Source organism: Schistocerca americana, chromosome 7 (genome assembly GCF_021461395.2).
Source record: "Schistocerca americana isolate TAMUIC-IGC-003095 chromosome 7, iqSchAmer2.1, whole genome shotgun sequence".
In the NCBI taxonomy this organism is placed as follows: domain Eukaryota; kingdom Metazoa; phylum Arthropoda; class Insecta; order Orthoptera; family Acrididae; genus Schistocerca; species Schistocerca americana.
In genome coordinates this window covers 239,887,346-239,909,714 of record NC_060125.1, presented here as the reverse complement: position 1 = coordinate 239,909,714, position 22,369 = coordinate 239,887,346, and the positions used below count along the sequence as shown (strand labels likewise).

At 37.6% G+C, this 22,369-nt stretch overlaps 1 protein-coding gene and 1 non-coding gene across 2 annotated transcripts in view; one reads left to right on the top strand and one right to left on the bottom strand.

The window, feature by feature from the left end:
- The window catches only part of LOC124622334 (rho GTPase-activating protein 10), a 576,429-nt gene that overhangs the window by 36,168 nt on the left and 517,892 nt on the right, over positions 1-22,369 (bottom strand). The window contains exons 12-14 of the mRNA XM_047148011.1: positions 17,139-17,241; positions 13,804-14,028; positions 11,295-11,400 (exon numbers count right to left, since the gene is read on the bottom strand). Of these exons, the coding sequence (XP_047003967.1) occupies positions 11,295-11,400; positions 13,804-14,028; positions 17,139-17,241 (434 nt within the window). The remainder of the gene's footprint in view (positions 1-11,294; positions 11,401-13,803; positions 14,029-17,138; positions 17,242-22,369) is intronic.
- Positions 1,982-2,055, top strand: Trnat-ugu. Its single transcript has one exon. It is a non-coding gene; the product is annotated as a tRNA-Thr (tRNA).

Sequence of the window (22,369 nt, the reverse complement as noted above, 5' to 3'; positions counted from 1 at the left end):
GCCAAGTCTGGTCAAATCCAGGTGTTTCTTTTGGTTAAGGTACTTTGGGGGCAACGTTGTTGCCAATGGCATTTCCATTCACTTTCAGTACAAATCCTGGCTGTGATAAGAGTGGGATATCTTGATCTTAATCTTTTTCGCTTCACAGGGAATGTGTTATATGCTGTCAAATACTGGAAGGTCAGGGTATCAACAATCCGCTGGTATTCACATAGCAGTGTGTGATATTAGGAAGTGGAATGTGACTCAAGATAGGTAGCCCTTATATGGAAGTAAAATTGTATTGAGTCACTAGCATGAAATCTTTAAGTTGTACGTCTATCTTTTCCACACACACACACACACACACACACACACACACAGTACTCGGTTGTTGAATAAGCTCAAGAGTGTACCAGAGTACACAAGTCGAAGAGTGTCTGCGATCCCATGATGCTCACTATAGGCCATAAGGTGTACCTTTGCCAGACTGTAGAATGTGGTTGGTGCGCGTGCCTGAGGTAGGAGATTTTTGATAACACTCTCTTCCAGTGATGGCCCTTTGAGGAGTTCCAAAGTCTTTCTCATTATTCCGGATGTTGGGTCCCGTCTCAAATGCCAAAAACCTGCCGAGGGAACTGAGTCATTTAGGTAAAGTTTTCAAGGAAAACGGTTACAACAACAGACAAATTTCACAAGTAGTTTCATGTAAGCCATGAAAGCAGAACACCCCTGAAGATGATTGCATTTTTACTGTTTTGTAGCTCAGTAACAGGGAGATTAATCGGCATCTGAAAGAATATAAAATCGACACAGTCACAGGCCCCCAGCGAAGATCTTGCTACTAATGAAGCCTGAGAAAGACAACGTAGGCTTCGGAACACCGGGAACATACAAAATACTGTATGGGTGTGGGCAGTTTCAAGTCTGTCAGACTATCTGCACTATTAAACAGCACTGTACAGAACATTAAAGACGTTTCCGCCTTCGTTATCCCGAAAAATCAGCTGTAACAGAACATGCTATGGAAAACTGATGCCGAATTGCATTTGACGACATTATTATTAAATGGACGAATAGCTTCTGGGATACCAGAATAAATGAAGCAACAGAGATCAAATATCAGACAACACCCTCGACAGACACAGTGGATTGCAGCTGAGTACAGTTTGGGATCCTGTGATTGGGGAGCTGAAGCAGTCGTGCCACCAAAACATTTCCATATATGGTGTGTGACAGGACACCAGTGATGTCACTGGTGGCACCACAGCTATATAAGCACAGCAATGGCATTCACACAACAGTCAACCATTTGACAATGGCAGAGGAGATCTCTGCTGAAAGCTCATGCGCAGTTAACCACTTGATGTAGCTTGACACCCAAGAATATTTTATTAACTGACAAAGTTGATGATGAATAAATAAAGGTTCTTCAAGAAAAAATGGAAGTTCCCTTTACTTTTTGATCACACCTCATATGTTCACACACTGCACTGAAGAAAATGTAATTTTCAGCAATTGTCTACTTAGCAACTGTCTACCGAAAAAAGTTTATTTAGTGGCCTGGAAGATTGCTCAAGATGTACCTCTACTTAAATCTAACAAGAATACTAACTAATTTCACTTGTAAGCTGCTTGTGGAAACTTCAGGAGCATCTCATCTTGACGAAATTCCAAGTTCATCAACACCTCCATTATTCCTGAGCAGGTCGGTTTCCGCCTAGATCACAGCATAGCCAACTGATCTCTACATCTTGTTAAAAGTAGGTCTGTACGGTATTCTGTGATTTGTATTCCATTATACGAATAAAATGTGTAAGATGGTGCAGGGAAGATTCGCCTTTATGCCAATGACAATACCGATTTTCAATTTTGCTGTCAGTAAGTTCTACAAAGAGTTAATTCCTTTTCTCAACTAATGCAAATTCTGGAAGAAATAAATTAACATTATATGAAGATAGTAACTGTTCTCGAAAGAACAGATACCATTGATGACTGTGCAGCCTCGGTGGCTCAGATGGATAGAGCGTCTGCCATGTAAGCAGGAGATCCCGGGTTCGAGTCCTGGTCGGGGCACACATTTTCAGCTGTCCACTTCGAGGTATAGCAACAAAACCTGTCGGCAGCTGAGAGTTTCAGTTAATTATCATTTATTCTAGAGAAGCTGCATGGTCATCAATGGTATCTGTTCTTTCGAGAACAGTTACTATCTTCATATATATATAGTTAAAGGCTACCCAGCCACTGAACTTCGTCTGTGCGAATGCACACTGGTTGCTCGAACTCTTACGGGAATTATCACTTTAGTGTGCGCGAGTAATGAGTGGATGGGCAAATATCTATTAGGTACATTACATATGTAGATTGTGGACAGCTGGGAATGTGGGTCTGATGGGAGGCGTGCAAGGCATAAGTCCCTGCAGTCGTGCTATTCATCTGTGTCCTCAGTGGCTCAGATGGATAGAGCGTCTGCCACGTAAGCAGGAGATCCCGGGTTTGAGTACTGGTCGGGGCATACATTTTCAGCTGTCCCCATCGAGGTATGTCAACATCATCTGTCAGCAGCTGAGGGTTTCAATTAATTATCATTTATTAATATTATACTACCACCAGATCATTCATAATGGGTTTGTTTTATGAATGTTCTTGGTGCATTAATTCTCTATGAAAATGTGAACTTTTGGCAACATTCACCAGTTTTTTCATCAACAACCGACTGCCAAAGCAGTAGTACCCAATGTGATGCAAGAATACAATGTCCCCCATGAGGTAACAACCCTCACATTGTCTTTGTTTCCGTCACAACATACAGTATGGTACATACTGTTACTGAAACAATTTCAAATAAATTAGTTGGTAAAAAAATTTGATTTTCTCACATCACGTAGCCTCATTCATCAGCTTCATTCATTAACAGTCATAGTTACTGTGATGTTTAACCACTAAGTAAACTATTGTGCATAATTCGAATGGTCTGCATTGACACCTAGAGGGTACTAAGAGTTTGCACTTGGTGCATGTTACGTCAGATATTGCTGTGTACAAAATGTAGCTAACTCAATCATCAAAGGGGTTGTGCAAATTAGAATTTGTGTGAACATATTTAACAATGACATGAGATTCACATTCAACAGTGCGTAGAGGTAGGCAATTTGAACTGAAAGACTGCGTAGTAATATGCATGATACCATACACTGTGCCAACAACAAAGATGATGCAAGTGATATTTCATTGTTAGTGCCACTTTAATCTCTGGCCACAGTGGGCACTAGTATATCAGTTACATCTGTCTGTATAATTCCATTAGTACTTTGACACTTAGTTGCACTCCTGGTGGTGAATTCAACACTTGGGTTTTTCACAGAAAATTAATGCAACAAGTGCGTAAGGAACATTCAATAGATATATTGCCTCTGCTAGCTGATGGAAAGTGGAATGCAATGACACTGCTGTTTATTTAGACCTACAGTTACAATAGAAACTTCATTTTTCAAAATATTAACATAGTTTGTAGTTAAGATTGAACTACATTCTTCAAGAACCACTATTTAATGAGACGGGGTTAGCTGTGGTAAATAAGGTGAAATTTCAACAACATAAGGAAAATATAGATTGTTATTTACCATAAGGATGACCCATTCAGTTGCAGGCAGACACAATTAAAAGACACTTACACATCAGCTTTCAGCCACATCTTTCATCAGAAACAGAAACACACACACACACACACACACACACACACACACACACACACACACACTCTCTCTCTCTCTCTCTCTCTCTCTCTCTCTCTCTCTCTCTCAACCATCATCTCCAGCAGTTGCTCTGCCCAGAGATGTGCTTGTTTGTGTGAATGAATGTGTGTGTGTCTCTCTTTCATTTTCTGATGAAGGCTGTGGCTGAAACATAATGGGTAAGTGCCTCTTAATTGTGCCTGTCTGCAACTTAATGAGTCATCTTTTATTGTAAGCAGCGATCTATCTTTTAATTACATTGTCACTATTTCAACCTACAGTACCCACTGTTCGATTTTAAGGTGGAATGTTATTGATACATACCTGCGCCTAAGGTGGTCTTATTCAACCAGTGCAAAAAGATGACCCCATTGATTAAGTTAAAAAGAACATCCTCCACACTAAACAAAGAATTTAGGGAATAAAGCCTCTGCAAGCAATATTCCAACTGTTATACAATCATTAAAAACATCACAAAACCAGTCACTACTTCATCATTGCACAGTTAAAAGTACGATGGGGAAAGTCTAGTGATGCTTCTGCAAAATAAACAAGATATTTTGAGAATTTGTTTTACTCTGTCTCCAAAGGCAAATGGCCAACAATGGTCTCTTATTTCTTTAATGTTCAAGTTCTAACAATGATGTATAGAATATAACTCAAAACCCTGTAAAAACAAGATAGTTACCACCTCTGTTTGCCCAAATAACCAGATTTCAATATTTTTTCGCTCAAGCAACACCATGAGTTCGCCACAGAGAGCGTATGGCCTATCACTACTCTATAAGCTGATGCTTCTTCTTCTTTGTCTTCTAATTTTTGACACTAAAATACTTGTTTATGCAGTATGCTGTAGTAACCTCATTGTATCTTGGATAAACAATATTTGTAATTGCTTAATGACATATGACTAAGTATTGTACTGTTCAATCACAATTAAATCATAACATATGGAAGCAGCAGAAGGTATTTGTCCTAGAAATAGAATTTTTTTAAAAATAACATGGTGTTCTAATCTCAATATTGCTCCAGTTATATATATAATGGAACCAACAAGTGATCTCTCATTGACATTTCATCTGTGGTACCAAGACAGGAAATTTTCTTTGTATTTCCATTTCCCAAAAATTTGAGAATCTACATGAAGAATACAGCAATATCGTCTTAATCCCAACAAATGATAACATCAATTATGACATGAGCGAAACACAACAGTTTTTCTTCAACTAATACAACAGGCACATATCACACTTTCCAAGGGTGCTTTAATCTAGCCATTGACACTAAAACACAACACATTAGATTAGATTAGATGTACTTTTTGCTCCAATAGATCCGTAGTGAGAAGATTCTCCACAATGTAGAACATGTCAGAAACACAAATATATGCAATAAGTATTTATAAGGAAAAACAAATATGCTAATGTATCTTCTACAGATTCCAATGAAATAGTTCTCATGGATGTGGAATAAACCAAAAAAATTTTACAAGGTAATTAACTTGTCACAAAATGTGTCAATGTTCAATATACTGACAAGAGAATGGTCCAATCCAACATGTCAAAACTTACCCTAAAATTTTTTACACAGGAAGAATATGTCATAAATAATTTTTGCAGTCCATATCGAGAGCTAAACTGTTGTGTATATAATTGTCACACAAATGACTTGTAGAGGAAAGACAATCAAGGCAGTGTATGATGTTGCATTACAACTTCCATCAATTGGGACGTTAATTTGTTGACATGAAATATTTTATAACAATCCCTGCAGCACAGTTCTTATGACAATTTTTGAATAATGTATATTTTATTAAGAAAGAAACAGATCCTTGTTTGTTCCATGTAGTCATCACAAAAATGTGCAGTGTCTATTGGATGATGGGAATAAATACTGTATTTTCCTCACACCAGGCACAATGATAAAAGAGAAATAAATGGATTCAAGCACTTCATGGTAATTACTAGTCTCATTTAGACAAAATTGGGATGGAGTACGAAATGGTCATGGCCTTTGTTCTGCATACCGTGCAGTGTACCAGGCATACTTTATCAAATTCATAAAATGTTGTGAGGCAAACCAACAATTTAGTAACAACTTAAGTTTAACAATATTGTTTCACAGATAAACCTGAAATGATAAAAAGCTACCAGAAATTATACTGTCTGACAGTTTATCAAAAAATGCTTTACAGAGATGAAAATTTTTTTTATCGAGAGTCTGATTCACGCTATTAGTTCCTGGTGGAATTCAAATTATGTTAACAGTCTTTTTATCATCCTCTTAATGACAGAGGTGTTGTGATGCAAAGACCAAGAGTCCAACAAACACAATGAATTATTTTCTCCCATTTTTACATGTGTTTCTACATTGATTAAAAGAATGATTGTTGTATATATGATATGATATAGTATTCCCCAACTGCAAAGTGTCCATGCCTTTTATCGCTCGAAATGAAAAAGTGCCATTTGCACACAGTTCTTACTAGAATTCTGACTGATTGGCTTTATACGCAGCTTTTAGGGGATAACAAAAACCTTCATGTTAGTTACAAATTCCTCTACAGTATTACCTATTAATGACATCTCCTCTGCACATTTATTCGAAGTAAACTTCATAATTTTGTGATTTCCTTTTCCATATAATTTCCTAAATCTACTTAAGCAGGTCAAAGAAGCCTGAAAATCAGTAACATTCATCTCACTTGTGATTAAGAGTCTGGATGTGGTGATGCATCCACACTGAAATAATCATTGGCCATTCTCATCTTAATTATATATTTTTATCCTGCAGCCACTACGAATCAAGACCAATGGGAAAACGCCTGCAGGAATTGGCAAAATGTCGTGAGTAATGAGGATAATGGGCAAGGGGCACTACATCAGTAGTGTGTGGCTAAGTTGAGAATTTGGGTCTGATGTGAGGCATGCTAGGGTAGTCTTTGCAGTTGCAATGACCACTATGTTCAGATGGCACAGTGGTTAACACATCTGATCCATGCAAAAAAAAAATCAGGGGAAGTTTTGACATGTTGAACTGGACCATTTCCCTGTGAGGTGTGCTTCTGACAATTCTTAGATTATTGTAGCCGAGTATCATCAAATAGAAAAATTATTTTACAGAACTTATTAACAATGATTGCACTATTGCACTGAATTTGTATGTAAGTCAGTTTGTACAAGCACATTATTTGGCAATACTCTTAACATATACACATCAAACTTCATTAGCAGTTAAACTTTTTATAGCTGCTCGCAAGTTACTCAAAATGTTTTTCCGTATCAATGGACACTTTTCTGGACCGAAGTAAGTAAATTTAAATCTTTGTGAAGATAATTCTTATTAGTAATAATGATTCCATGAACTGAACTTTTGGTTTTAAAAGGAGATATATTTTAATGACAAATTTCATTAAGGAATAAATACATTGAGAAACAGTAGTTAATACCCCTAATTCCTTGAACGGGCCTCTGAAGGATATTCCTGAGTTCGCACCACACACAATTGTTATTATACAGTTTTGGTCCCATAACACTTTAGCTTGGATTGATGAGTAATGCCGTATGAAATTATGGAACGAAAGTGTGTGTAGTATTCCAGGATTTTTATTTTTACATCATCCATGTCTGATGACATTCACATTGCAAATAGAGCTTTGCTGAGGCACTTCAACAGCTCAGTAGTATGCTCCTCCTAGTTGAATTTATTATCACACTGCAATCCCAATAATTTAACACATGCAACTTTGTCTATCTGCTTCTCATCATATTTTAGTTCAGGTGTAGCCCTATACAGGGGAAACTCTGTTACAGGTTCTGAACTGCATGCAGTGTTTTTTTTTTTTTTAAGTTTAGTGACAAACAATTGGCTAGGAACCATTTATTAATGTCCATGAAAATTTCATTAACCAAACTTTCTAAGACAATACTTGTTTGGCTATTTTCTGCAATGTTTGCATCACCTGCAAACAAAATAAACTGGTCATCTGGTAATGTTATAGATGATAGGTCATTAATACATACAAAAAAAGTAAGGGGCCCCAAGATGCAACCTTGTGAGCCACCACATACAATTAGTTCCCAGTTCTTCTACACAGCTGTTCTTAGTGACATGTATTGACAGTTTCTTGTAGCATCATTTGAGCTGACAGAGGTTTAGTCTGTAGTGGTTGTAATTGGTAGTAGTAGAGAGAAGATAATGGAGCCTGATAGCTTAATACATGTCTTTTTCTTAATGACATCCTTGTTTCCTGTCCTGAGATATAGGATGTGAATCATTTTGCAACATTTCCTGTTACATAATTATTTTATAATTTACTTAAAAGGATATCATGATTTACACAGTCAGGTGCCTTTCACAGATCACAAAATATACCAGCATCCTGTAACTTATTGTCCAATGAATTAAGTACATTCTTGCTATATGTGTAGATAGGCTTCTCAGTATCAGAACCCTTTAGAAATCTGAACTGTGACTCTGACAATATCTTATTTTCTGTCAAATGATTGATAAGCTGATGACATAATACTTTTATAAAATTTTGAAGAATGCTGGCAAAAGTGAAATTGGATGGAAATTTGGCAGTATTTCTATATCTCCTTTCTTAAACAATGGTTTAACATCAACATATTTTAACCATTCAGGTAATGTTATACTGATAAACGACATGTTACACAGGTAAGTTAACATGTTAGTAAACTCCGAAGCATTCTATGGAATTAACTTTGTTTGTATTTTATCATAACCACTATATTCTTTTTTTGATTTTACAGATTCTATGGTGGACATTCCTTCTACTGGTGTAGTGAGGGTCATATTCATACTACTGAAGTTAATCACAAATAATGGTCTGGGATATTCCGTGGCATCATCTACTGAACCTGACAACCTCACCTTTTCAGTAATAGTTATGAAATAACTGAAAACATTTTGTAACATAGTCCATATCTGTTACCAACATAATCTTTACTCTTAATGCTATCTGCTCCTCTTCGTGTCTGTTTCTACCAGTCTCCTCCTTCACTGTGTTGCTTATTGTTTTTGTTTTGCTATCTGAAGTGATAATCTTTTTCTCGTTATGCATTTGCTTTGATGTCCTTATTACGATGTTTAATATTTTACAGTATGTCTTGCAATGAGCTGTCCCATCAACATCAGAAATGTTTTTGACTGATAAATACAGTTTACTTTCTGTTTCACAAGATATCTTTATTCCTTTAATAATCCATTGCTTCCTTGCAGACTTTGGTCTAGTCCGGGTTTTTTTGTGGGAAAACAGTAAACAAATAAGGTACGGACTTTGTTAATAAAAGTGTTGTATTTTTTGTCCATACCATGAGCACTGTATACATTACTCCAGTTCATGTCTCTGAGGAGTGTCCTCAAATAAATATTTGGGTTACTGAACGAAGCAGGTGAAAGGCAGTTAGTACTCAACCTCTGTGGAAATAATCTGGTTTATAGGAATTGTTAATTACACTGTTCCACCATGTCCCACAGATTTTCTGTTTCGTTCAAGGTAGGTGGCTCCGCAGGCCAGTCAAGCTGTAATAGGGTGGAGGAGTGCTCAGAAAATCAGTCACACATTCTTCTAGCCCAATGAACTCTGCTGCTGTCATCTTAATGTGCCTGTGTGAGAAAAGACCTCTTATGAGGTGACCAACTCCACATGCTCATTGCATGCCGTTCCTGTTACAATGTTCTCTTGCTAACAGGTTGGAATGGATCTTCATTCACTGCCTGCAGCAATTCTTGTCATGTTTGGAAGAGATTTTTAATTCACAAGCTGTGATACGTGTCAGACATTTCACACCATATGGTCACAGGCATGGCGAAACATGATTGCCTCTTCTTGCCTTTGTCATGTCCTTAAATTTGCCCATGTTTATTTACAAAGTCTGCTTGAAGCATAAACATCTCATTGATTGTTACTGCACTGTGCTCACATACAGGCAGTCAGGCAGTGTACAAGCAGTCGAGTACATGACTCAATAACTGCGGCATCCATAAAGGCATAATGATTCACGTGTGTGTGTGTGTGTGTGTGTGTGTGTGTGTGTGTGTGTGTTTAAACTAGCGAAGTAGTTGATGGCTGCTAGGTCTTCTGGGGCAGACTGACGCCTGCCGGTGCGCCACTCTTCCTTCATCCACTTGTCTGTGGCCTGGTAGATGTTCTCCCAGTCCGAAGGGGTGAAGATGGGGCGGCTGTTCAGCAATATCAGCTCCTTCCTCGTCACCGCCTCGCGCAACATGCCACGCGTGTGGCGAAGGTCACACGGTTCATGAGGGAGTGGTGGTTTCGCATGCGCCGGCCTGAAGGGGTACGGGTTGTCCCCGTGAGGGTATGTCCCGTCCTTCAGCGACGCCACGATCTTCTTCAGGAATGGCTGCACACTCCGCTTGTCTGGGAGCGGGAGGGGCAGCCCTTCGTCGATTTCCGCTTCTTCAGCTTGCAAAGAAGCGGTCGGCATCTCTTCCTCGGTTGATTCTTCTGCATCTGTCTCCAGGAAAGGAGACAGCGCAGGCGTCCCGACGTCGATTTCTATGCGAGACGCCGCCTGCATTACTGCAGGAGGCGAGTCGGTGGACGTCTGGGTGGCGGCGTCTACCCCCACTGGCCGCCTCACAGGGGTGGCAGGAGCAGGGACAGGCGGCGCCTTCTTCAGAAGCCACAGCTCCTCCCGCAGCTGTTGAAGCTGTCGGTGGACAGCCACGAGTTCATACTTCGTTACGGCCCTTTCGGCCGCAATGGCTGCTTGTAAGTCGGCCAGCGCTCGGTCAGTGGCCGCTTCGACACGGCACGAGGCGCGCCCCTCGCCGGAGCGGGGAGGCAGTGCGGCCGACTTGGCGGCAGGCGCCACAGAACGTGGTGTGGTGTGCTGCCGACGAAATTCCTTGCGGTAGCTGCAGCTACGCGAGTTGGCGGCGTGAGGACCACCGAAGTTTGCGCATCTGCTGGCTGCTCCGCGTGGTTTGGGGCAGTTACGGGTGTCGTGTGCCGCCGCGCATTACAAACACGCGACTGCGTTCCGACAGACACCCGCCACATGCCCCAACTGCTGGCACTTGTAGCACTGGACACATTCCAGTGACCGCTGCTTGCACTTCGGCTTCTGCTGTCGTCTGCGGCCGCGGGCACTCCCCAAAGCATTGATGAAGAGATCCAGCGCCGCTGCCAACTTGTTGCCCTTGCGTCCTGCCATGACTTGTGGTTGGAACAAAGGCGTGCGCGAGCAACGGTAACGATGTGAGCCGCAGCGAGTCGAGCAGCGGAGTACATGCGTGGGTGCATGCGCGTGCGTTTTGCACAAGTAAAAAAAATGTGATTTCCTTTCCCCCCTACTGTGCAATTTTAAAGGGCAGAAGTGCATTAAGTTAAAAAAAAAACGACTATGAGATACTTTGTAAATGAGCTACACCACCCTAGCATACACAGCTGCATCATGGTTGAATATTCAAGGGAAAAAGCTTATGACCAAGGTAACAGTATTTTTTCTTTCACAAGCAAAGTTCTGACACTGCATACATCAACATTAGCCATACATTTGTGTTTGAACACAAAATAACATCACAAGCACTTACTTTTTCAGGTGCCTGACAAGCATGTTGAGCATGTCAAAGTTCATTTGTGGTAGTCGATGAACCAGTGTATGTACATCATTCACTCTTTGACTTTTTGTTTCTTGTTCTGAAATACAGGAAAAAATAATTTGCACAAATCAATGAAAAGTGAGATAGAAGAGTGAAGATGAAAGTTCCTTTTGTCTAAGATAGGGAGCAGAAGGTAAAAAAGTTATAGATACCTGAGAAAATGGAAAAAACAGGAAGCAAATACACTATCATTATTTTACATTGAAAGTATCAATTTTGTAATTTTAATGTTAGAATTATTAACTACTAACCATGACTTAAAAATCAAAACAGTTATGCTCAGGAATGTGTAACCATATAGTACTGCTAAAATAGTTTATAAAAGTATAAACATGTATATTCTAGAAGCTATATTTACCAACCAGCAGCAAGAAAACACACATATAAAGGTATATGAGTTTGTAAGCTTTTGGAGCAAGTGGCTCCTCCTGCTGGGAGAAGGGTTGAACAGAAGCAAGAGGGGAAGAAGGAAAAGGACTGGTGAGGTTTAGAGAAAGGGGTAGAGTTCGGAAAAGATGCTCACAACCTTGGGTCAGGGGAGATTTCCCAGGCAAGATGAGAAGGAAAGACTGATTGTTGGGGACCACACTGGCTTTTTTTTTTCCCTTCACCCATCTTCCTTCCCCTTCGACCCTTCTGCCAGGAGGAGCAGCCACTGGCTCTGAGAGCTTGCAAACTTAAAATACCGTTATATGTGTGTTCTCCTTTCACCTCTTGGTGAATAGAATTTTCATCTATACTTTTACATTATATTTTCAAAAATTGATTGCTTTCCTACAAGCTATGTTGTTTGTTTAATGACTGCATCCAAATATATAAACAGTTTTGCATCAGTACAATAATACTAATAAAGAAAAACTTACATCAGCAGACACAAAGCAACACCCTATGAAAAGAGTCCGCAACATGCAGAATTAAAATTTGTCAACGCACTCATCCCAGTACAGTAATGACTCTTCCCACACTTAAGTTAAAGTTTTGACTTATGAAATTTCTTCTAAAAAACCCTTTCTACACATTAAAGGAATGTTGTAGTTAAATACAGAATATGAAATGTTCTGTGGAAGAAAAACACCAAACGCAATAGTAGCAAAGCACTTATGCATAATTTTAAGAGATGTTAATCAATGACTTACTCAGAAGAATGAATAATTTTGTTATGTATCAACTTTTGCCATTTCATGTACACAATGAATCATTCGATGTTGAATGAAGTGTTTTTTATTATTATGTGCAAATACAAATATATTTCTAGTTTTTCCCAATAAACTGTACATCAGCAATGAACAGTTTCTATCTCAAAAAATCATGAAAGAACAGTATGAACAACAGTGGTTACATAGGTAAATAATACGAAGTCAATATAGGGTGTACAGATATTCTCTATTTCACTTTTTATTAGTTCATAGCGATATTAACACACCCTCTGCAAACACTCATTTATTGTTTTCTCTCACTGTTTTCTGAAAATCTTTCTCTAAAAAATTTATGGCACGTAACTGGGGGTGCCCAACAAGTTTCGGTTCGATTTACCCACAATAAACAGAAAACAAATCAACAAAAAAGATTCATTTCTCAGTAATGTCAGGAGGATACCTATCCTCTTATTTGAAGAAAGTGATATGAACACCTACTTGTCGCTTTCGTGACACTATACAAACTATATCTCACACCATGATTTCATTCTGGGGCTACTGTCAAGCACGAGTAGTATGCAGTATGTATGTGTGTGGTTTACATTTATCTAATTTTTGTTGTATATTAAGATTAAAACATAAAAATCCAGCTATGAAAATGGCCAGCATGAGGCCATATTTTCATGAAGAAAATGTCTCTTATTTGTAAATATACTGACGTGTTTGACACTGTGGTGTGTTACAATGAATATGACCCATCTAACATGAAAAAAAATTAAAGACTCTTGACTGCTTTAACATCATTTCTTAATACATTACAGATTTTCTGCAATGAGTTGTACTGCAGACATCTAAGGGGCACATCGTTTGAGACAGAAGCATAGCAGATGGTAATAAGTTGTTTTTTGAAAAAGCTTAATTTCATTTGGCAGTACTAACTTCTCTATCATAATTTAGATCACAAATAACTTATATCTCGAAAACTTTTTCTCTTATTATCCCCCTTTCTTCTTTGCTAAGAGTTTTACACCTTCATAAACACTCATGCTTTCTTTTCTTACTCCCAGAGTATAATTTTTTGGTCTACATGAGCAACCATGATGTGTTAATACATTGTTTATAAAATCAACCCCACAAATTGATTTGGTATTATGTAGAAGTAATTTCTAGCAAACGCGATTCTGATATTTTATTCATACAATGTGATCAGTATTAATCAAATCATAAAATTTAATTCCATTTCTTCTTTCTTTCAGAGCATAATTTCAGTAAAAAAACTGTTAAGATAATTAAGCATCACTTACTCGCAGCAGCAACAAAAGCGTTATGGTGACGGAATGTCATCAATGGTTCTGGTAGGTTGCGAAGATAAGTCTTGAGGGCACTAGTGATAGTTTTACTCTCCCATTCAGATTCATCATCCAGTGCCTGTAGTCTTTCAGGTTTTCTCTTGTCTAAGCACATCTGCAATAACTTCGTTACCTTCGAGTTGAGGCCCACCATACGGTACAGACCTGTTTCCTCCAAACCTAAAAGATATTAAGTAATAAATGCATCAGTTACTCTGTTTTGGTGTTCATCTTTCTCAGCAGCTATTATTATTATTATTATTATTATTATTATTATTACAAGCCTACTGCAAATAGAAAAAAAATTATTTTGGCAGATAAATTTCACTTCTGTTAATAAAGTAACCTCAATGATCACACTGCTAACATTACCAGCACATAATAGATTCTTTTCCCGTGATAACTATATATTTAAAAACAATATTGCTAATAGATGATGTATTTTAAAAATTTGCTACACTGTTTGGCTTCTTTTTCCATGTTCAGATTACAACTGGTTTCTCCTTTCATTATCAAGATACACTAGAACTGAATTTACTCAGCGTACAGCACAGGTACAATTTCTTCTAGTTTTCTGACGACCACTTTGATGAAACAAAACTCCTGAATGTACACAGTGCAAATTTAACTCTAGCTTGTTGTAAGAAGCTGAAAATTAACTAAAATCCCACAACAACAATTATGTAAAATATGTAATTCACTAGATAAACTATGTCTTCTGTCTATAATAATCTACAGAACAAAATTATTATGTAGTTATTTATAGCACAAACTCTGAGCATACTTTGTTAATCAAAGTGAAACATGTCTGGTTAAACAGGTTGTCAATTTGCAGTATGTTTATGAGAAATAATAATAATAATAATAATAATAATAATGAACATAAGTTATTCTTTTTTAAGCGCACAAAAAGCATAAATATCATTTGAAGATATTCAAAGGGCCATTTAACAACTTTCTAAATAATTTATTAGGCATTAAATGTCACCTGTGCATCGAGAATGAATGCCAAAACTTTCCAAGATGTGGAGCATAATAATATTATATTATTGACCTCAAAAAGTTTTCTTTAAATTTTGTTACTGCTTTCGATATCCAGCACTCATATACATGTGGAGCTGTTCTCTGCTCTTTTTATTAAATATTAGGTCAGCCTATGAAGATTTCATAAAATATTTACATCAACAATTTAAATACCATTTGTATGAGTGTCATCCCTTATCCAGCTGCCCCTATTTTGGCAGCCGCTGGGTAAAAGTCCATCTCACGTCTTAAATATTTTAAATATGAGAAAATTTTTTATAGAAACTGAGAAGCTAGATATTAACCCTCTGACTGCTGTGAAGAAGTTAACTTGTCACACTCAATCGCTCCCCAGGTGCTGAGAACGTGTTTAAATGAGGCTCCTGTGTTTTCCTGAAATGCTACCGATGTGTTTAAATGTTCTGTTCTGCTGAACTCTCACTGCTGGGGCCAAGTTACTTCCATATCTCAGAGGATAAAAAAGTTTTGAGTATTTGCCATACAACTTATGTGCCTCTTTGCGTGCTATCATTTGCAAAATATCTTGTTTCTACATCTTAACAGTTTATGAAATATGATGACTGTTATAGCCACATGGTTCCCAATGTACAGAGCCACAAATGGACACATTGCACTTGGCCATCCATCAGATATAAAAAACAATAACTCGAGAATGGGATATTGACAGAAGATTACAGATCATCCAGCTTGGCTTTAGGTAACACCTCCTACTACTGGACGAACTCCTGGATTCCAGCAACTGTTAGTTCTGACAGATTTAGGACAACAGACCTTCATCTTAGAAGTTATATGCACAGTCAAATCTGATTGTAGTCCCAATAAGAAATTTGGTACACCATGGCACCTGACTCTAAATGTTGTAGATACTCACTCACTAATCCAGGCCTGCATGTTCAAACATTATCGTAAATCAGATTGAATCTAACATCATGAAAAGGATGCACAAAATCATATCTACAGGCTTCAGCCACCACAAACAGAACACTCAGGAATCATATGCAGCAGAATATGTGCTTGCAATATGATGCTAACTCAAAAGAGCATCCCTATGTCACCACATCAGCCCCTTTCCACAATACTAGCAGAACTGTGATGTGTCTAAGGGGAATATGACATGAACAGAGGGCAAGAATCATTCTCCAGACTAAACTGTAACTTATCCACAAACAGCAACTTCATCACAGTCCTGAGCTGTCATATGGGAAAAGACATTTCATTTGCCCAAACTGGGCAGTGCCTCTGTGCAAGAAAAATGAATGTAGTAGGTCTCAAGTGCATAAAGAGTAACCTCTCAAAACTAATGATATACATGCTGATTGAAGATGTAAGACTCAGAGGCTGCTTGGACATTTTCTGGTATAAATGGTAGGATAACAATGCCTGTGATAGGTTGCCCCACTTGGTAGAACATGTACACATACTACCCCTGAATGTTTATTTTCTCCTGGAACCTTCTCTACAGCTGCAAAATGATCTGCAGGTGACATTCAACTCCCAGACACTTTTTTGCCAGTTTCTTAATCTACCAATGATCAGGCCACGTGTAATGAAACCCAAATGTGTTCACTGTGACACATTGCTTCTCTGTGACTTGATTATTGTGTGCTAAATGAACACAACACAGAGTCAGAACCACTACAGAAGCTGCCTGTACAGACACAATGAATGGTCCTGTATGGGAATTTCAATAATGTTACATGTTTCTGTATAATTCTAAAGCAATTTCACTGCATGGTGTTACCATAATACAGTGTGTTTTCATTGATCTTGAGATCTCTCAACTGAGTGTAAGCAACATACTGACACCTAAAAAGCTGTACCATGCAGTAATATTTTCTGGTATTTAACAAATTTCGACATTTATATGTTAATGGAATGTAGTCTTGTGGTATTCTAAAGTTATATTTCTTCAAAAATGTACTAAATACACAAGATAATCTCTATTACAAGAATCATATATAATTTTTTTATTATTTTCACAGAGAAATAGGAATTTTATGTTGAAAGTGGTAATGGAAATGCCTGATATAATGTAAATATCTTAGCAACAAAGGTAATAACTAATGAAACGGTTGAGGTGACTCCATGCCTCTACTATTCATTGTTATCTTTGCTCTTAAATTATAATAATGTTCAGGTTCAAATTTATGTGCCTTAATATTTCAACAATGAATAATTTTTTTATGGTCTACAATTGAAATATGGCACAGAAACTTCATAAAAATCATCCACGGTGTTTTACTGACCTCTTTTCTCCAGAACTTCAATACACTTGCTGACAAATCTAAACCCTGTTTCATCTAGAGATGTTTCTTCAGATTTTGATGATTTACCAGGTACTGAATATGTCTGAAACCCAACAAAAATTTTAATGAGTCAAACTATTCATTTGTATAAGGAGAAACTCTTTGCTACATCATGCAAGCTCAAGCATGCTGCAACTATGAAACACTAACATGGAAAGAGTGAATAGAAAGACACTACAATTTAAACGGTTAGGCAGCCACCACCTAAATAAACACTTGTTACTGTTTGATATGAAAATGTCAAGATACACGGGACAGTCTACACATGCATTGGCATGAAATGTGTTGTGATTGCAATGTGTAAAATTTTGCAAATTCAGATAAGACAAGGTCAATATTCAAAATCTTAAAAGTGTAATAAGATTTTTCAATGTGTTATGCTTCATATTCACAGTGTATTTGCTGAGTTTTAGTAAATTTAATACTTAATTAAGAAATGTAATGTTCAGAGGTAAAGATTTTTTTATCAACCATTCCCAAAACTAACAGGGACAGACTAAGCAATACATGGAGAGAGACAGAGAGAGGAGCAGGGGGGTGGGGGGGGGGGGGGGGGGGCAGGGGGAAATAGATGTCTTCATTATTTCATTGCAGCAAGGATGAAAAGTAAGGAATTTAATGATTAGTATCAATTTTGCTGTAATATATTATGAAATATAAATGTGTTTCAGTGGGAAATTTCTTTGTGTGTCACCTGAAGAGTTTTGAAAATTCTACAGATTTTAGCCTATATTGCTTTCATTATACACTAAACAACAGAGGAGACAAAAAGTAAACAGGGCATACTGTGATCAGTTCAGATTTATTGACTACTGTCTAGCAGTTCCAAAGCAGTTCAATTCAAAGCAACAACAATGAGAAACCCTTATAAACTGGTTTCATGAATGCATCCTCAGAATAAATTGCATATTACTAAATGTTATCAATGTAGATAGCACAATGATTGAAGAAAATGACTAAAAATACTACTCCAAGTAATGATGATAGCATATGAACAACAGCATGAGAGATAAAATAATGCCCTCCCTCCCCTTCCGAAGGTAAAATGTGATGTTTTTCCAGGAGACACTGGAACAGAGCTTGAAGATTTGCTGGCCAAATCTCAAATCCTTCACCACTAGGGCTCATACCACCAACCTAAAAGTCAGCTTTATTGCATTAAAATCTCTCCTCAGAGGCAAGTACAAAGACTACATTCTAGCTGGTGTTAAGCAGAACCTTGACAGCAGCAGTCGGCTGGGCACTACAGCTTCGTGCACGTACCTCAACCAATAACGTAATACTATTTTGTAAACATCTCTACAGCGGGGCTATGCAGATGACTATCATTTTCTCCTGCAGCTGGAAGCTGGCAACAGCTCTGGTAGCTGTCCGCGATCCTCTTATACCGACTCGACTTTTCAGAGACGGTTCTCAAAATGCCTATCACTAGTATGATTCTTCAGTGGCATACTGCATACAAGTAGATGTAGAGCAGCAATATGCAGGAGCTGTCTGCATCTCAGGTTCTTATATTGACGTATATGAAAATGTTCAGAAATTTGGAAGGATTGATTTGGAGTAATTTTTTCAATACACACAATGCCCACGAACCTCACCAAACTGACAATGAACTGATAACCAAAGAATCTGTCACTAATATTCTAATCTCTCAGATTTTCTCATGGCGACAGATTACATGGAAAGGGTGTCCAGAAATTAAATATCGATTTTGTAGCAAACATTGGTGGAGGGGGTAAGGTGTATACACCAGTGCACTGCAGATGTAAAAGTTGCAGTTGTTGCTGAAAACAGTGGGTTGGCTTCATGGCACTCCTAAACTTGTGTTCTGTAGTTACAGATACCAGAACAAATGAGATGCCAACTGTGCAGGAGAGGATAGCCACTGTGACATGGTGGTTGCAGAGGTTACCACATGGTGAAATTTGGATGAGATTTGATCGCCAATTCCATAAACCTGGACAAACTGGTAAGACAATTCAATGATTAGTGAACGAGTTTAGCACACTAGTACACTTAAGAATGAGCCCAGACAAGGCCACCCACATAACTCTGCTGACCAAGTTGAAAACATTAGAACATGCACTGAATGCATGTCCAAGTTCCACGAAACAATCGTAGGTGGAACTGGACACCCACACTCCATGAGACAAAGTATTAGAACACACACTGAAAAAAACAGTGTTCAATCTGCAGATTCTTCCCTAGTTACACGATGAAAATCTGGGAGAGCACATGGACATGTGCTAGGATTTGTTTGAAACAGATTAAAATTGTAACATCCTCAACCAGATTCTATTCAGTGACAAGGCAACATTTCACACTTGTGGAAGAGTTAACCAACATAACTGCACATGACACACCACCAGTGGAGCACCTGGAATTCCAGACAGATTACACAGAAGTTAATGTGTGGATAGTAGCATCCATTAACAAAAACTATGGCCCATTTTTCTTCACCAAAAATTGTATGAACAGGACAAAGTAGCTTGATATGCTACAAGGTTTCTTTTACCACAGCTTGTGCGGGATGAATGAATGCATATGTTTACTCCCACCTTGACAGGAACCAGGCCAACATGCCATTAATGTGCGAATATCTTTGAATAAAGTGTTTCCTGGAAGATTGACTGGGCACACAGGACTCTTAATCTGATCCCGATCTCACACCCATGGACTTCTTCCTCTGGGGATTTATTAAGGGACACCATATCAACTCACTAGTGGAGCTCCAACACCAAATTAGACAAGCTGCTGCAGCTATAACACCACAAATGTTCCAAAATGTCTTTCATGCCACAGCCACCAGATGGGAGCTGTATCAGGATGTGAATGGTGCTATGTTGAATGTAACATGCAATAAACAAATTACATTACAAATAATAATAATAACAATAATAATAATAATAATTATTATTATTATTATTGTTATTATTATTATTTCTTTACTTTCTCAGACGTTAAGTGACACGGACCTTGATCAAGCGTCACTTCCTTTTAACTGTACGGTATATGTTATATTGCATTTAGGAACTTTCGGGTAAATGAACATGTATCAATAATTACAGATTTCTGTAGTTGTATATATAAGTTTGGATGTAGCTGTATTGCATTGATGTACTGGTGGATATTGTGTGGTATGACTCCTGTAGTTGATAGTATAATTGGTATAATGACAACTTTATCCTGATGCCACATGTCCTTGCCTTCCTCAGCCAGTTAGATGTATTTTTCAATTTTTTCTCCTGTTTTCTTTTGTTTATTTGTTGTATTGGGTATGGATATTTCGATTAGTTGTGTTAATTTCTTCTTTTTATTGGTGAGTATGATGTCAGGTTTGTTATGTGGTGTTGTTTTATCTGTTATAATGGTTCTGTTCCAGTATAATTTGTATTCATCATTCTCCAGTACATTTTGTGGTGCATACTTGTATGTGGAAACGTGTTGTTTTATAAGTTTATGTTGTAAAGCAAGCTGTTGATGTATTATTTTTGCTACATTGTCATGTCTTCTGGGGTATTCTGTATTTGCTAGTGTTGTACATCCGCTTGTGATGTGATCTACTGTTTCTATTTTTTGTTTGCAAAGTCTGCATTTATCTGTTGTGGTATTGGGATCTTTAATAATATGCTTGCTGTAATATCTGGTGTTTATTGTTTGATCCTGTATAGCAATCATCAATCCTTCCGTCTCACTGTATATATTGCCTTTTCTTAGCCAAGTGTTGGATGCGTCTTGATCGATGTGTGGCTGTGTTACGATGATACGGGTGCTTGCCATGTAGTGCCTTCCCCTTCCAATTTACTTTCTTCGTATCTGTTGATGTTATGTGATCTAAAGGGTTATAGAAGTGGTTATGAAATTGCAGTGGTGTAGCTGATGTATTTATATGAGTGATTGCTTTGTGTATTTTGCTAGTTTCTGCTCGTTCGAGAAAGAATTTTCTTAAATTGTCTACCTGTCCATAATGTAGGTTTTTTATGTCGATGAATCCCCTTCCTCCTTCCTTTCTGCTTAATGTGAATCTTTCTGTTGCTGAATGTATGTGATGTATTCTATATTTGTGGCATCCTGAACGTGTAAGTGTATTTAGTGCTTCTAGGTCTGTGTTACTCCATTTCACTACTCCAAATGAGTAGGTCAATATTGGTATAGCGTAAGTATTTATAGCTTTTGTCTTGTTTCTTGCTGTCAATTCTGTTTTCAGTATTTTTGTTAGTCTTTGTCTATATTTTTCTTTTAGTTCTTTTTAATATTTGTATTATCTATTCCTATTTTTTGTCTGTATCCTAGGTATTTATAGGCATCTGTTTTTTCCATCGCTTCTATGGAGTCACTGTGGTTATTCAATATGTAATCTTCTTGTTTAGTGTGTTTTCCCTGACTATGCTATTTTTCTTACATTTGTCTGTTCCAAAAGCCATATTTATATCATTGCTGAATACTTCTGTTATCTTTAGTAATTGGTTGAGTTGTTGATTGGTTGCTGCCAGTAGTTTTAGATCATCTATGTATAGCAAATGTGTGATTTTGTGTGGGTATGTTCCAGTAATATTATATCCATAATTTGTATTATTTAGCATGTTGGATAGTGGGTTCAGAGCAAGACAGAACCAGAAAGGACTTAATGAGTCTCCTTGGTATATTCCACGCTTAATCTGTATTGGCTGTGATGTGATATTATCTAAATTTGTTTGGATATTAAGTGTGGTTTTCCAGTTTTTCATTACTATGTTTAGAAACTGTATCAATTTAGGATCTACTTTGTATATTTCCAATATCTGTAGTAACCATGAGAGGGGTACACTATCAAAAGCTTTTTGGTAATCAATGTATGCGTAGTGTAGCGACCTTTGTTTAGTTTTAGCTTGATATGTCACCTCTGCGTCTATTATCAGTTGCTCTTTACATCCTCGTGCTCCTTTGCAGCAGCCTTTTTGTTCTTCATTTATAATTTTGTTCTGTGTTGTATGTGTCATTAATTTCTGTCTAATGACTGAAGTTAATATTTTGTAGATTGTTGGTAGGCATGTTATGGGGCGATATTTAGCTGGGTTTGCTGTGTCTGTTTGATCTTTAGGTTTCAGATAAGTTATTCCATGTGTAAGTGTATTAGGGAATATGTATGGGTCTGCAATGTAACTGTTAAATAATTTTTTTATATATATATA